A 15151-nucleotide genomic window follows, 5' to 3' on the forward strand; every position below is an offset into this window, starting at 1 on the left:
TCTAAAACTTCTCTCTCCTCTTGAATTTCGAGTCTCAAATATCAGGTGCGGCTTAGATTCGGGGAAAAATTTTTTCCTTGATTTCGAGTCTCATTTTTCAGGTGCTGCTTAGATTCGAGTAAATACGGTAAATATCTGGGGCGTTCAGTAAGTAATGCAACACTTTTTCTGAAAATAGCTTGGTTTTATTCAGTATTTTAATGCACCACATTATTTCACACCCTTTTGGCTACAGAACCCTCTTTTTCAACATAATCTCCATTCAATATGAAGGCGTTATGCCACCTTGCTGGGAGGGATTGTGTGTCTGCATGGTACCACTTTACTGGTCAGTGATGAAGCCAATGTCTTGCTGCATTAATAACCTCCCCATCATCCATGTACTGCTTCCTTGGAGTGCATCCTTCATTGCACCAAACAGACAAAAGGCGAAGGTATGAGATCCAGATTGTAGGGTGGATGAGGAACAACAGTCGATTGAAGTTTTGTGAGCTCCTGTAAGGTGTGCAGACTTGTGTGAGGCCTTGCACCTTGCATTTTTATGGAGAAGGGGAAGTTCTTTTGTAACTTTGTGGTGATGAACATGCTGAAGTCATTTCTTCAATTTCCTGAGGGTAGCACAGTACACTTCAGAGTTGATTATTGAATCATGAACGAGGACGTCAAATAGAATAACCCCTTCAGATTCCCACAAGACCATCACAAGACCTTACTGACTGAGGGTGTGGCTTTGAACATTTTCTTCAGGGGAGAGGTTGTGTGCCACCACTCCATTCAACAAAAAATTGTCATGATCAGCCTCATAATACACAAACATCTCTGCACAGATGGTCCTTCATTGCTCTTTGTGGTCTTCCGTTAGGCAGTGAGATACCCAGTGGGTTTGAATACCCCAACTTTTGGATGAGTATATCAGGACTAACAACAGAGACATCCAGTTGTGCAGCAAGTTATTTGATTGTGATCTGTGAATTACCTTGAATGAGAGTGTCTGCACAGTCTAACATAGTAGGAGTCAGAGAGTCACATGTGTGTGGCCGTCTGGCATACGGGAGATCGGAAATCTTGTTGTGATGATGACCGACACCTTGCCCAACAGCTCAGCATGCTCTTGTCCACTTCCAGGTCTCCACAGAGATTCTGCAAGCACCTATGAATATATTCAGTGCTCTGGTTTTCTGGCAAGTGAAACACAATGACAGTTCTCTGCTTGGAATGCATCTCTGTTACAGATGCCATTTTGAATGCTACATATACTGGTGTCATCTATTGGAGCGTCGTGAAACTATACAGACTGAAACAGGAATACTCCACAATGTCCCAGAGGAAATTCCACATTTTTTCAACAAAAATTGGCTGAGAAAAAAAAGTTGCATTACTTATTGAATGCCTGTTGAATTTTTGTCTGATTCTTCACAATATTCAAACCACTCCACAATAAATCCTTAGTAGAAGCATTACCACTTTCTGCATACCACAATTTAATATACAATACAGCACTCTCTAGCTGCTCACATGTTTCCTGACACATGCTGACTGGCTCATGTCCATGCTGGCAAAAGTGACCAGCTTTGGCAATAATGCCTCCCATCAAATGGCAAGCACCAGTACACTACTTAACTGTTCAAATATTGCATAAGGTAGGAAGATAGTACTATCACAATCAATCTTGAAAAATGTATTTGGATAGGTTCTGTGTGTGTGTTCTGCTTAGCACATATTTTAAATGTTCCTTCATTTGTACTGATTCAGGACTAATTTTTTTTGTTTAATTTCATAGATCAATGGAAGCAACTATAGTTCCTATCAATGATCCAAAAATTGTTATTTTAATAACAAACTCAAATGTTCGGCATGAACTGACTGGTAGTGAGTATCCAACTAGAAGGAAGCAGTGTGAAGAAGCTGCAAAACTGCTTGGAAAGAAAAGCCTGAGAGATGCTAAATTAAGTGACATTGAAGGTAACTCATAAAGTAAAATAGTATCTTAGTTAAATCCTTTCATTACATCTTCTATAGCCTAAGCTGTTCATTCTTTTTCAGAACATGCCATTCCTTAGGCTCACTCTTACTTCACTGTTTTCTTTCATCTTGTGTATCCCTTCAGCTTTTTGTTGTCTTCCAAGATTATTTTCATGAATTTATTGACCTATTATACACTTTATTAGCTGTTGCGTACAATTATAGTTTCTATTTGTTCATCACAGCTGTTTGTAACACAAAAAAATGTCTTTGTTACATAATGTTATCATTTCAGTAACCTCATCTGATACAAAATATTGTTACTTCTAACTTGTATGTACATTTGTTGTTGTTGTGGTCTTCAGTCCAGAGACCGGTTTGATGCAGCTCTCCACGCTACTCTATCCTGTGCAAGCCTCTTCATCTCCAAATAACTACTGCAACCTACAACCTTCTGAATCTGCTTAGTGTATTCATCTCTTGGTCTCCTTCTACAAGTTTTGCCCTCCACACTTCCTTCCAGTAGTAAATTGGTGATCCCTTGATGCCAAACATGTCCTATCAACCATTACTTTCTTCTAGTCAAGTTGTGCCACAAATTCATATTTTCCCCTATTCTATTCAGTACCTCCTCATTAGTTACATGATCTACCCATCTAATTTCAGCATACTTCTGTAGCACCACATTTCGAAAGCTTCTACTCTCTTCTTGTCTAAGCTATTCATCATCCGTGTTTCACTTCCATACATAGCTACACTCCATACAAATATTTTCAGAAAGGACTTCATGACACTTAAATCTCTACTCAATGTTAATAATCTATCTTCTTCAGATATGCTTTCCTTGCTATAGCCATTCTACATTTTATATCCTCTCTATTTCGACCACCATCATCTATTTTGCTTCTCAAATAGCAAAACTTGTCTGCTTCTTTAAGTGTCTCATTTCCTTATCTAATTCCCTCAGCTCACCTGATTTAATTCGACTACATTCCATTATCCTCATTTTGCTTTTGTTGATGTTCATCTTATATCATCCTTTTAAGGCACTGTCCATTCCCTTCAGCTGCTCTTCCAGGTCCTTTGCGTTCTCTGACAGAATTACAATGTCATCGGCAAACCTCAAAGTTTTTATTTCTTCCCCATGGATTGTAATTCCTACTTCAAAGTTTCCTTTACTGTTTGCTCAATATACAGATTGAATAACATTGGGGATAGGCTACATCCCTGTCTCACTCCCTTCTCAATCACTGCTTCCTTTTCATGCCCCTTGACTCATAAATACCATCTAGTTTCTGTACAAATTACAGCAGGCCTTTTGTTCCCTGTACTTTACCCCTGCCACCTTCAGAATTTGAAAGAGAGTATTCCAGTAAACATTGTCAAAAGCTTTCTCTAAGTCTACAAATACTAGAAATGTAGGTATGCCTTTCCTTAACCTATCTTCTAAGATATGTCATAGGATCAGCATTGCCTGGCATGTTCCAAAATTTCTACGGAATCCAAACTGAGCTTCCCAAGGTTGGCTTCTACCAGTTTTTCCATTTGACAGTAAAGAATTTGGGTTAGTATTTTGCAACCATGACTTATTAAAGTGATAGTTCGGTAATTTTCACATCTGTCAACATCTGTTTTATTTGGTATTGGAATTATTGTATTCTTCTTGTAGTCTGAGAGTGTTTCAACTGTCTCTTACATCTCGCTCATCAGATGGAAGAGTTTTGTCATGGCTGGCTCTCCCAAGGCTATCAATAGTTCTAATGGAATGTTGTTTACTCCCAGGGCCTTGTTTCAGCTTAGGTCTTTCAGTGTTCTGTCAAATGCTTCACACAGTATATCTCCCATCTCATCTTCATTTATTTCCTCTTTCATTTCCATGATATTGCCCTCAAGTACATTGCCCTTTTATAGACCCCCTGTGTACTCCTTCCACCTTTATGCTTTCCCTTCTTTGCTTAGGACACGTTTTCCACCTGTGCTCTTGATACACATATAGGTGGTTCTCTTTTCTATAAAGGTGTCTTTTCATTTTTATGTTGGCAGTTTCTATCTTACCCCTAGTGATACATGCTTCTACATTCTTTCATTTGTTCTCTAGCCATCCCTGCTTAGCCATTTTGCACTTTCTGTCGATCTTTTGAGACGTTTGTATTCCTTTTTGCATGCTTCATTTACTGCATTTTTTTATTTTCTCCTTTCATCAATTAAATTCAGTGCACTTCCTTCAGTTTTAATCTACAGTTCATAACTAATTAATTGTGGTCAGAGTCTACATCTGCCCCTGGAAATGTCTTACAATTTAAAACCTGGTTTGTAAATCTCTGTATTACCATTATATAATCTATCTGAAACCTTCCAGTGTCTCCAGGCCTCTTCCATGTATAAAACCTTCTTTCATGATTCTTAAGTTAAGCCCTGTGCAGAATTCTACCATGCGGCTTCCTCCTTCATTCCTTATCCCCTGTTTATATACACCTACTACTTTTCCTTCTCTTCCTTTTCCTGCTAAAGATTCACAGTCCCCCATGAAAGTATATGAATAATTACTTTTATTGCAGCATACATTTCTTCAATCTCTTATGCATCTGTGGAGCTAGTAGGCATATAAAGATGTACTTCTCTGGTAGGCTTGGGCTTCATGTAGGCTTGTGCATTTAAAACTATCAATTCAAGTTTCAAACCCATTTTATTCTTTAAAGGAGTTTATTTACAAATTTATGTTTCCTTTCTTTTTCTGAAATTTACAGACTCAGTATATAATTTCTTTGATACTTTATTTTTCTTGCTGTGTCTGTTAGTTCTAGTCTGTTCTTTCTCCTTTCAGCATTTACTAAATTGTGTCCCATTTTCTATCCAACACTGGTGTTAATTTTTGGTTGTTGTTATTCTGTTCTTTCTCTTCTTTCCATTGTAGTCTAAATGTCCTTCATCATTTCGCTAACTTCCTGTATCATTCACCACTCTTTAGAAAGGAAACATTCAGTCAAGAAGCATTTAAATTTTGTAATTTTATTGTTCATGTTGATTGTGCCAGATTTCCATAAATATCATTTAACTATGCTCATTTTATCATTTCAGATTATATCTACCAAAACGTTAAACATTTAAAAGGCAATTTAATCTTTTAATACAGTAATTCAGACAGGACTCTAATTTAGTAAATTAATATTATCACACATAATACATATACCTCATGTTAATGTTTTGTGTGTGGTATGTACTTCTAAGACTGCATGTGAAGCAAGCATATTCTTGAATACATCTTTTTCTTTTTACAGTGCTACAGCAGAAAAAGGTTGATGAAGATATTGTGCGTCGTGCCAGACATGTCATAGGTGAAATTAATAGAACTGAACAGGCAGCAGAGGCACTGAAGAGCAAAGATTTTACATTATTTGGAAAGTTGATGTTGGAGAGCCATGAGTCTTTAAGGCAAGTTTTAATTTATGTGAAATTTGTAAGTGAAATAATCTTGAATTCTACTTCCGCATGCTGAATGTTATGAGCTCTGATACTGTTGGGCTATTACAAAGTTACGATATTGATTGTTTTAGGTTTCTTTTCTGATCTACCAATAATGTAGTTTGAATTTTCTGTACCTCTCACACCTTGAGTCACATATGCATCTGTATGTCAATGTGCTGGCTTTGTTAGTATTTTTTAATCCTCCTCAGTTACTTTCTTAGTGTCAGATTTAATCCACATATCTAATGAAAAACATATTAATTGAGAGTGCACAATAAGTGGACACAGCCACAAGAATTATACTTGTGACTGACTGCTTTTGCCATACATTGTGTGTGGTATGTACTTATAATAAACGCTGCATTGAATACTGGGGAAATCTAAAGAATATTACGTATTAATTGCTTGATCATGTCTGTGTGTTACAAGATACAACTTAGTGACTAGTGAGTATTTATTACAAGCTGCATGAATTAGGGCTTGTGTGGAAGACTTTCAGCAAATTATATGACAGTTATCTCCAGCAACTAGCTCTGATGATGTTCCTGTGATTTTCCTGGCCTAATTTAAAGACTGAAGAGTTACTAACCAAGTTTACAATTTAATTTATGTATACAGTAACAGTGATTTGCAGTGACAACACATAGGCAGCACTAAATGTCTGTGCCCAGTAGTGTAGTGGTAACAAATGGAGACTTTATAATATGTGTGGAAGATATTTACAGATTCTGGTCAAGTTTGGAATTGCGGCGGCTGTTAACTTTACTACTTTTCCAGCTGTATACCACTTCCTCTGTAGCTGACCAACTCATAGCTCCCATCATTGCCACAAAGTGTTATTTCAAACTCAGTTAAATGTGAAAGAGATAACAACACATACATTACACACTCATTATTACTGTAATTATAAACTATATATGTGGAAACCTTCCTTGTGAATCAGTCTATTTATTAGTGAGAACCATATCAAAATCCCTAAACTAGTTCCTGGGATTAGCCTTCACACACAGACAGAAAATCATGGTGTTTATATATACCGCTTTTGACAACTGACCTTCTCATCAATGATTGGGCATTAGTCTGTGGGGATGTAACCCTGTCGAGTCACCCAGAACAATATCGCTGACCTGAGGTAGCTCGACTAATGTCTCTGGACCTGCAGTTTATTTGCTATGACCAATGTTTGTGACAGCATGCTTTGCACTTTGTAGAACAGTAAAATATATTTGAATGGAAATGTACGACCTGTTAGTTGTTTTAATGTAACTACTATGCTGAGTATCATACTTTCTACAAGTGTTATGTGTGTGTGCTGCCCAGGTTCTAACCATCTGTTGAAATATTATACACTAAAATGGAATTCTCAGCCTGGGAGGATAAAGAAGAAAACAGACATTTAAGTGTCTTTGGACATAAAAAAAGTACAGCCTTTTTATAAATCTAGTTCAGAGACAAAACTCGGTGACCATGAAGTAGTTATAGTGACAAGACTATTGGTCTAGAAAAATACTGAGCCTGATAACAAGTTATTTTATTCAGGAAACCTGTCCAATTAAAGATGACCCAGAGCATCATGTATAATTAGTCACAAACTTTGAGTTCTACGAGTAAAAGTGCCAAGAATTTGTTACTCAAATTCAGTCTGTTGTTTAAAATGCTTTTCAGAAGTGCTATATCTGCAATTTAATATGAATTTTTGAATGCATATTCCTTTTGTTTCATTAAATATCTGAGTAAATTGAAACAGTATGATTTTTTCTCACATACAAAGTTACAGATTCATTTTAATTTCCCAAATGATGTAATCATGACTATTGATGAGAACTATATTGCAAGTATTCCATATAAAATACAGGCACCTCTCTCTCTCTCTCTTAGTGTGTATGCACCTGGGAGGAGAATGCTCAAAAAAAAAAAAAAGGTTAGAAAAGTGAAAAATATTGTTTGTCTGCCTGTCAACAACTCAATGCCTCTACAAAATTACTAATTCATATTATATAGTGAAATAATAAGCAACCAGTCGCATATAACAAATTTAATTCCTTGACCAGTTTCGGGCACTTAGTGCCCTTGTTCAGAAGGTTATGCCTATCAAATTATTTGCGAGTGTCAATAGTAAAGTTTGATAGGCACAACATTCTGCAGAAGGGCACTAAGTGCCCAAAACTGGTCTAGAAATTAAATTTATTACATGCTACTGGTTGCATATTATTTCATTACATTATGCTACAGTTGCTGAAGATGGACAAAATACTAAATTCATATGCTCTGTGTAACAGCAAAAAACACCCTCTAAGTCAGATCAGTGAAGGCAAGAAGCACCTAGGAATGAATACAAACGCCTTCTGATGTTGTGTGTATATATACAGACTACATTCCATTGATCTCTATTCAGTGCCACTTGAGGTATTTCAAATCAAAACAAGCAGCACAAACAGCCGTATCAAAACTGTACATAATGCAAAGGAACTTTTAATGCCATTACATATATTTTTGAACACCAGCTCCTTCCTTCATCTTGATCTGTTCGCCTGAGGAAAGAGAAACAGCACTGTATTCTCACAATGTATGAATGAAGTGATTTGTGGATATACAGTGAACATGCACTTGGAATGTAAATGAAGGAAGATTAGTGTTCAATTGTCTTCAGTGACAAAGTCATTAGAGACTGAGCTAAATTTCAGATTGTGGGAGAATAGGGCAAGAAATTGCCCATGTCCCTTTCAGTGGAATCATCCCAGCACAAGTACATACAGCAGGTCTTGCAGTCAAACAGAATTAAACTGTAAAACAACTACTATTATTATCCTTCTAAAGTAATGCGTACATTTTAATTCACTTCACCATTAACATGTTGACTGCCACAAGGCCACTGGCAGCAGAGCAGAACCTCCTGCTGTGGCTCCCAGTGACCATATAGCAGTCAATGTGTTAAGGGCATAAGATGTATGGCACTGTATAATAGAATTTCAGGAGTCACCTAAAATATTTGCCCCTTAGAGATAGCTACTAGTGAAGACAATACCTTTTTCTCCTCAGGACTGGGTAATATTTGTTGTAATATTTTTTTTTCCTTTTTAGTAATTTCTGTTTGCACATACACATTTATATTTCAGTAAAAAAGTTAAAGGTGAACTGGTTACAAAGATGACAGTCACAAAATTGCAGTCCCAATCAAAAAAGAAGATTGCATGCATAGCATGTTTTGCTGATGTTTTTATTCATTCCTGTTATATAAGTGAGTCTATTCATCAAAAGTAAGACGTTTACTACTTTGAACAGGATAATTTTGTTCTTCGTTATTTATTTTTTAATATTTAAGAAACCTGACACTGTGTGTCTCATAATTGAAAAAGTAAAGTATTCTAATTTTCCTGTAAAGGCACAACTGTAACACAGCACTTCATTTTAAATTTATTACTTTTCACTTATTGAAATGAAATAATGCAACAGTTTTCTCTCGTTCACTTTTTCATAGTGTTCTGACCTTTGAAAAGTTATCTGTTTGCCTATGAGGAGTATGTGAAAGACACTCAAATATTACAGTTGAAGCAGGTAGCATCCAGTTGAAACAGGTAGCATCCAGTTATTTTTTGCAGTCTGCATGTGTAGGAAAGGGCTTCTCACACTAACTGATATTTTAACAGGACTTGTGCTCTATAACTTTTTGTATCAAGCTCATATTTCTCACTAATCAATTATGTATCACTGCATGCCAATTAATCCACTTTAAGTAGTGACACTTAAAAATGTGTTCTCTTCCCCCCCCCCCCCCCTCCCCACACACACACACACTTCTTATTTTATTTTTATTCTCTTTAGTTAACTTGCACATTAAGATATTAAGATGATTAAAATTCTTTTGGATGTTGTACTGTGCCATTTATAAAATATAAAATACTTCAAAATACATAAAGCATAAAACCGATGTGTCGGATGTGCTACTACAGCCTTCCTCAGAGCAAGACTGGTTTTACCAGAGGAAAGACACCCCTACTTATTGCAAACTATTGGTGTCAATAAGTCATATTTCTGGAACTTCATTGACCCTAAAATATAATAGGCTAGTCATGACAAGAGAGATATGGTAGGAAGAAGGGTATTTGTGTACTGATTGGCTTATTGATGATTAATGCCTGTCTGAAAATTGGGACTTGGTTTCTGGAGGGCATGTTTTCTTCCTGGTGTGCATGCAAGTACACTGCCTGTTCCTATATGGCTGTTTGTCTAGGCTGCTGTGTCCGTGACTGGTGAGGCTTCTGCCCCATAACCGCTTGCGGCCCATCATATTGGGGCACCTAGCAGCTAGGATGCTGGAAGTTTGTAGTTTCAGTCTGTTAATGTTATCAGACTTCTTAATAATTCCAGTCACCTCCTTTTTTTGCATTGGTGTATCTATGACTTTTGCCAGTATACAGGCTTCCTGGAACATAATAGGTAGTCCACAATCACAGTGGTGTTCCAATTGTGCTGTTATGAAAGTATTTCAGTGATTTTTAACAGTCACAGAGTATTCAACATTTTCAGTTTACATGTTTCTGAGAAGGTGCATCCCATCACAGAGTGAAAGACTCATACAGAAAACAACCCTTAAGATGTTAAGAAGCAATTTCCTACATTATCCTTTTTCTCAGACATGCTAGTCTTAGAGTATGAAGGAGACTCTCCCTGGAGTTTCAGAAAGAAGGAAGAAGGTACTGGCAGGTTGAATTGTTTGGTTATTGGGTCATTTGTCATGCACACACAATTAATTCCATAAGAACATTGCCTGTGAAAGGTAAAGTTCAGTGTTTAGATCTCACTTCATCATACAGTTTTAATCTGTTACGAACTTTCACAACAGTGTGCACTATGCTCCAGAGTCCATTATTGAATCAACAAAAAATTGTCATTATTGCAGAAAATTATATGTCACATAGTAGTGCTGTTTATATAGCAGGCAGTGATACTTATCTTTTACTTGCCACTGTTCTGTTTTTCTCATCATTTTGGATGTGAGTTGACAACAAGGTACTCTAACATGGTAACAGAATTCTATAACATAGTGTATAATGCAGAATTTTAAATTATGCATGGAGCTATATTGCAGTTACATGATCTTCGTAGTAAATATATTTCACAGTACAGTAGCACCTAACTAACTCAACTATGATGGAATGTGTGATGGCATTTACTTATTCTCTACACTATTAGTTTAAAGGAAATGGTGCAGCAGTACAGTTATGTAGCATTATTTCTCCACATCCTTCAAATACTGCCCTATGCCAACTAAAATTATGTGATATGTCCTCAACACATTACTACATCCTAGGCATCTAACAGGTTATTACTAACTCTGAAGCACATACAAAGAGAGATTACTTTTTCTAAAGGTCAGACTACGAAGTCTCTTGTGCAGAATTAGACCAGCTGGTGAAGGCAGCTACTGAGGTGAAAGGTGTGCTTGGCTCTCGAATGACTGGTGGAGGGTTTGGAGGCTGCACAGTGACACTGGTATGTTCAAAAAAAGATTAATATTAATATTTAGATTTATTATCTGTGGCAGTGGTAGTCTATTGGGTAGAACACTACACTCCAGCACTGGAGGTCCTGGGTTCAATCCCAGACATGGGTGGAGATTTTTCCTCATTCCAGTCCCTTTGGGATGACTGCAGGTTCACTCAACCTGCTACCAAAGGAGTACTGGGGATCCGTCTGGGAATAAAAAGTAGCTGGGGTGATGGGCCCATCACCCTTCCCCTCCTAGTGCTGCAGTGAAGGAAGTCTCAAGCTGATGCCTGGTCACAGCTTGATCCACAGGCATTACTTTAATTTACTTTTATGTACTCTTATTCATTCTAAGACAAAAAAGTGAAACACCCTGAAGGAATTATCCGAATAGGACAGACATCGAAAGATGTGATGTACATGTGCAGATGAACAAATGATTACAATTTCAGAAAAATTGAATGATTTATTTAAGAGAAAGAGCTTCACAAATTAAGCAAGTCAGTAATGTGTTGGTCCACCTTTAGCCCTTATGCAAGCAGTTATTTGGCTTGGTATTGATTGCTAGAGTTGTTGGATGTTCTCCTGAGAGATATCATGCCAAGGGCACAGAATAATGTCAACATACTGCTGTGCTATAAGAGTGCCATGGAAGAAAACCAAAGGGGTCTTGCTATGAAATTAAATAGCATCGCAAACGATCACTGCTGACTGTCAGGCCATATGGTGAGTGACAGTCAGGTTGGTAGCCCCTGTCCAGGGCATCTCCAGACACATCTTCATTGGTCAGATCTCAGTTCGAAATGGGACTCATCACTGAGGACAATTCTACTCCAGTCAATGAGATTCCAGGCCAAATATGCCTGATACCACTGCAAAAAGGCTAGTTGGTATTCAGAGTTCAATGGTAGTTAGAGGAAGGAGTGCTGTGAGCTCAGCCACCTTTCTGAGAGCTTACTATTAATGGTACTTGTGTGATACTGATATAATGATGAATCTGGGCCTCCGAGTGTCTCCCTGACAATTGCTCAGTGCTCTCTCTAGATCAACCACTTCCTTCTAGACCCTGTATTCTGTCATGGTTCATCCATTTCTGCCAGTATTATCAAATAGTGGCAGTGCTCCTATTCAAATTTCAAGCAATTTGCTAGTTACTCCAACCAACTTCTTTGACCCCAGCTGCATGTCCCCTGTTTACTAACTTTTCAGCTGCACAGTGAAATTGCTCTGCAGCATCACACACTCATCCATCAGTTACCAAGGTTAACAATCTTTCATTTTCTGTTGATACCTCTATGAATATCAATCTGTGGCCGATATACATAACTCCATCATGGTGCATAATTTTTTGTCTTAGAGTGTACTAATACATAGTAACAAGTTGCATTTAAGGTCTAATGTTACAGCTATAGGTTTTATAACTGTAATTTGTGTATTACAAGACCATTAAAAGAAAATAACAGATTCAACATGCAAATGAATGAGAGGACAAGAAAATTTCAACTAATAGTCTGATTTCATCTTCTTTACTTCCTTAAGCTAGTGATTGTTGTTATTTATGTAAATATTTGTGTTCTTTTGTAGCTCCATGTTCATTCACTTATAATTCATTCATAATATTCTATAGATCTTGTGATGAAAGAGATATGGAAAGAGCTGATAATTTTGTCAGAAAGGAGTTTATTCTCTTATAATTACAGTGTATAATTGTCTTTCATTTATGATCTGAGTGTATTATTATTAACTTAGAAAAATATCTCCTACTTTTTCTGTGTTTCTTGTTCACCAAATCATGTTCTTATTCACTTCTGCCTTTGTTGCCTACTTTCTTTTATGTTTCTTGTTCACAAAATTATGTTTTCTCTGACTTAGTTTTCCACATTATTAAAACTATGATGTGCATGTCATTAGAGCAAATATAATTTTCATTTTAACAAATACCATCTCCTCCACTTAGTCAATTTACTCCAGCCACATCCCCTTTGGAATTCTGCATAAACATGAATCACATGGTACAATAAATGCATAAATATCTGTATTTTCATTCTAACAAAAAATGTAATGTGGGCATAACTATTAATAAAATAATACAACAAAGAGAGTCTACAGATTTTACTGTTTTTCTGTTTTGTTTTCTTCTTGTTTCAGGTGTATAAAGATGCTGTTAATGAAGTCATAAACAATACAAAAAAGAAGTACAAAGGAAAAGCAACATTTTATGTAGTCACCCCATCTGCAGGAGCTACAGTTGTGAGAGGAAAGTAATATCAGTGAAACCATATACTGCCATGACAGCTGTAGAATTGTTATATTTGTGAGCACTTGTTTTGGGCTACATAGTGTTGCACATTTAGTCATACAGCAAAACTATTTCAGATTTTGAATAATTGTATGAAAACTATTACTAGACTAATTTTTAATGTAATTAGTACAACTGATGAAGTCATATCTTGTGTGTTAAATCTTAAGGTTGAAAATATGGGATTAGGTGGTGTTTTACAAAAGGCACTATGTTATTGATCAGTTAGAAGTGTTTCTCTCAAGGAGTTTGCCATTTTGCTTATTAAACTATTACAAATATTTCTCTTCACTCTGCAACAAAGTGTACATTATAGGCCATCTTAAAGCAAATTATATGATTTTCCAGACCAATAATTGAATGTTTCATAAACAATGCTGATACCCCTACACACACTCTCTCTCTCTCTCTCTCTCTCTCTCTCTCTCTCTCTCTCTCTCTCTCTCTCTCTCTGTTGTGTATAACTGCAATATTGTACAGTCGCTTCAAAACCTAACACACAGAACCAATATTTAAAAAAAAAAATCAGAGTTTCCTTCCTTTTTTTAGCAATGGTTTACTTGAGCTCTTCATTTTTCTGAGAGGGGTAATCTAGTAATTTCATTAAATTAAACAGATGAGATGTGGCAATTGAACTAATAATCCATATTTTCTGTATATTTACTCAGGCTGATGTCAAATGAAGAATATATTCTAAGGATTATGTAAAATTAATTTTCTCTAATTATAAAGCACATCAACCTCACAAAAGAAGGAACTGCATAGTGGAGAGAGGGAGCTGTGGTATAGATTGTAAACTGGTTAGAGTTTCAAACATACCACATTTACATATACCATTTTGTGCAGAGAAGAATGTGCAAGAGGAAATGATCGGAATCATAAATACCATTAGTGTATTTTAGTCTGTCATATTTTACTCCTCCCTCTTACTGATGGTGAAAGGCAGAACTTCTTTACTGAGAGAGAAAAATATATAAAATATTTTGGAGCTGTTACCGTTGAGCATTTTTGTTGTTTTTGGTATTATTACAAATGTAGCAAGCCCTTAACTTTCTGTTATTTTAGACTTCATGGTGGATAAGAGCTTAACAGTTCTAAGAATCTTTTTTTTTTCCTGCCTTGGGCAAGAACCTACATTCTTTTTTCCTGCACATTCTTTTTGGATATCGCTAAAACTTAGCTAAACTTGAAGTAACATTTGCTTTGCTGGGAAGCATCTTCTTTACTCTGGCCCATCTTTTTCAGATGCTTACGTATTGTTGACACCCAAGAAATCTACATGTGCCTTTTTCTTCTTGATACAGTGAGACAAATATAGAATTTCTGAAGCACAGATAAAAATCATCTTGTTTAGGGGTTGAATTAGTTGCGTAAGGCATATTAGAAAAGTATAATCTATATATACAGCTGTTCAATAAAAGTGACCGTACAGTAATGTGATGTACTGGAATTCCCACTCCCCCATCAAACCTCCCAAATTACCCACTCCATTAGGAGATTGTTCATGGGAAGGAATATTGTTGCTATTCACTGTATGCATGAATTTCTCTATTCCTGATGAAGTCATAGTTACCCAAGATATAAGTGAGTGAGAGTAATACATTGGAACAAGGGCTGTTGGAAGATTGATGGTATGCTCTAATTGATACACAGCATGTATCTCATAGCATCTTCCACTTGAGTTTGTTCAGCTCTTGTATTAATTAAAGAAAACCATGATGAAGTGTACGATCATGGCCACCTCAACTATAGGCCAGAGTTATCAAACTGAAAACATTGTAACTTCGATGTCATTGGACTGGCTAAACTAAGATTACATTTCAGATTTTGCTGAGTGGAGACAGCATGACAGCTATTCTACATTTGTATTGAGTTTCTTTTCATAGATATGATTCCAAAAAATGAAAAAGCAAATTTTTTGCAATAATATGCAAACTT

At 36.4% G+C, this 15151-nt stretch overlaps 1 protein-coding gene across 3 annotated transcripts in view; it reads left to right on the forward strand.

The window, feature by feature from the left end:
- The window catches only part of LOC126162630 (galactokinase-like), a 136262-nt gene extending 121550 nt beyond the window's left edge, over positions 1-14712 (forward strand). Inside the window, exons 5-8 of one of the 3 annotated variants that reach the window (XR_007535090.1) lie at positions 1781-1962; positions 5241-5394; positions 8906-9002; positions 13063-13184. Coding sequence is in view for 2 of the 3 variants with exons in the window: in XM_049919255.1 (XP_049775212.1) it covers positions 1781-1962; positions 5241-5394; positions 10800-10920; positions 13063-13179 (574 nt within the window). In the remaining variant the exon portion in view is untranslated. Of the gene's footprint in view, positions 1-1780; positions 1963-5240; positions 5395-8905; positions 9003-10799; positions 10921-13062 lie in introns of all 3 variants that reach the window. The other 2 variants (XM_049919255.1, XM_049919256.1) reach the window with 2 other exon arrangements.
- The last annotated feature ends 439 nt before the right edge of the window (positions 14713-15151 follow it).

Source organism: Schistocerca cancellata, chromosome 2, assembly GCF_023864275.1.
Source record: "Schistocerca cancellata isolate TAMUIC-IGC-003103 chromosome 2, iqSchCanc2.1, whole genome shotgun sequence".
In the NCBI taxonomy this organism is placed as follows: Eukaryota; Metazoa; Arthropoda; class Insecta; order Orthoptera; family Acrididae; genus Schistocerca; species Schistocerca cancellata.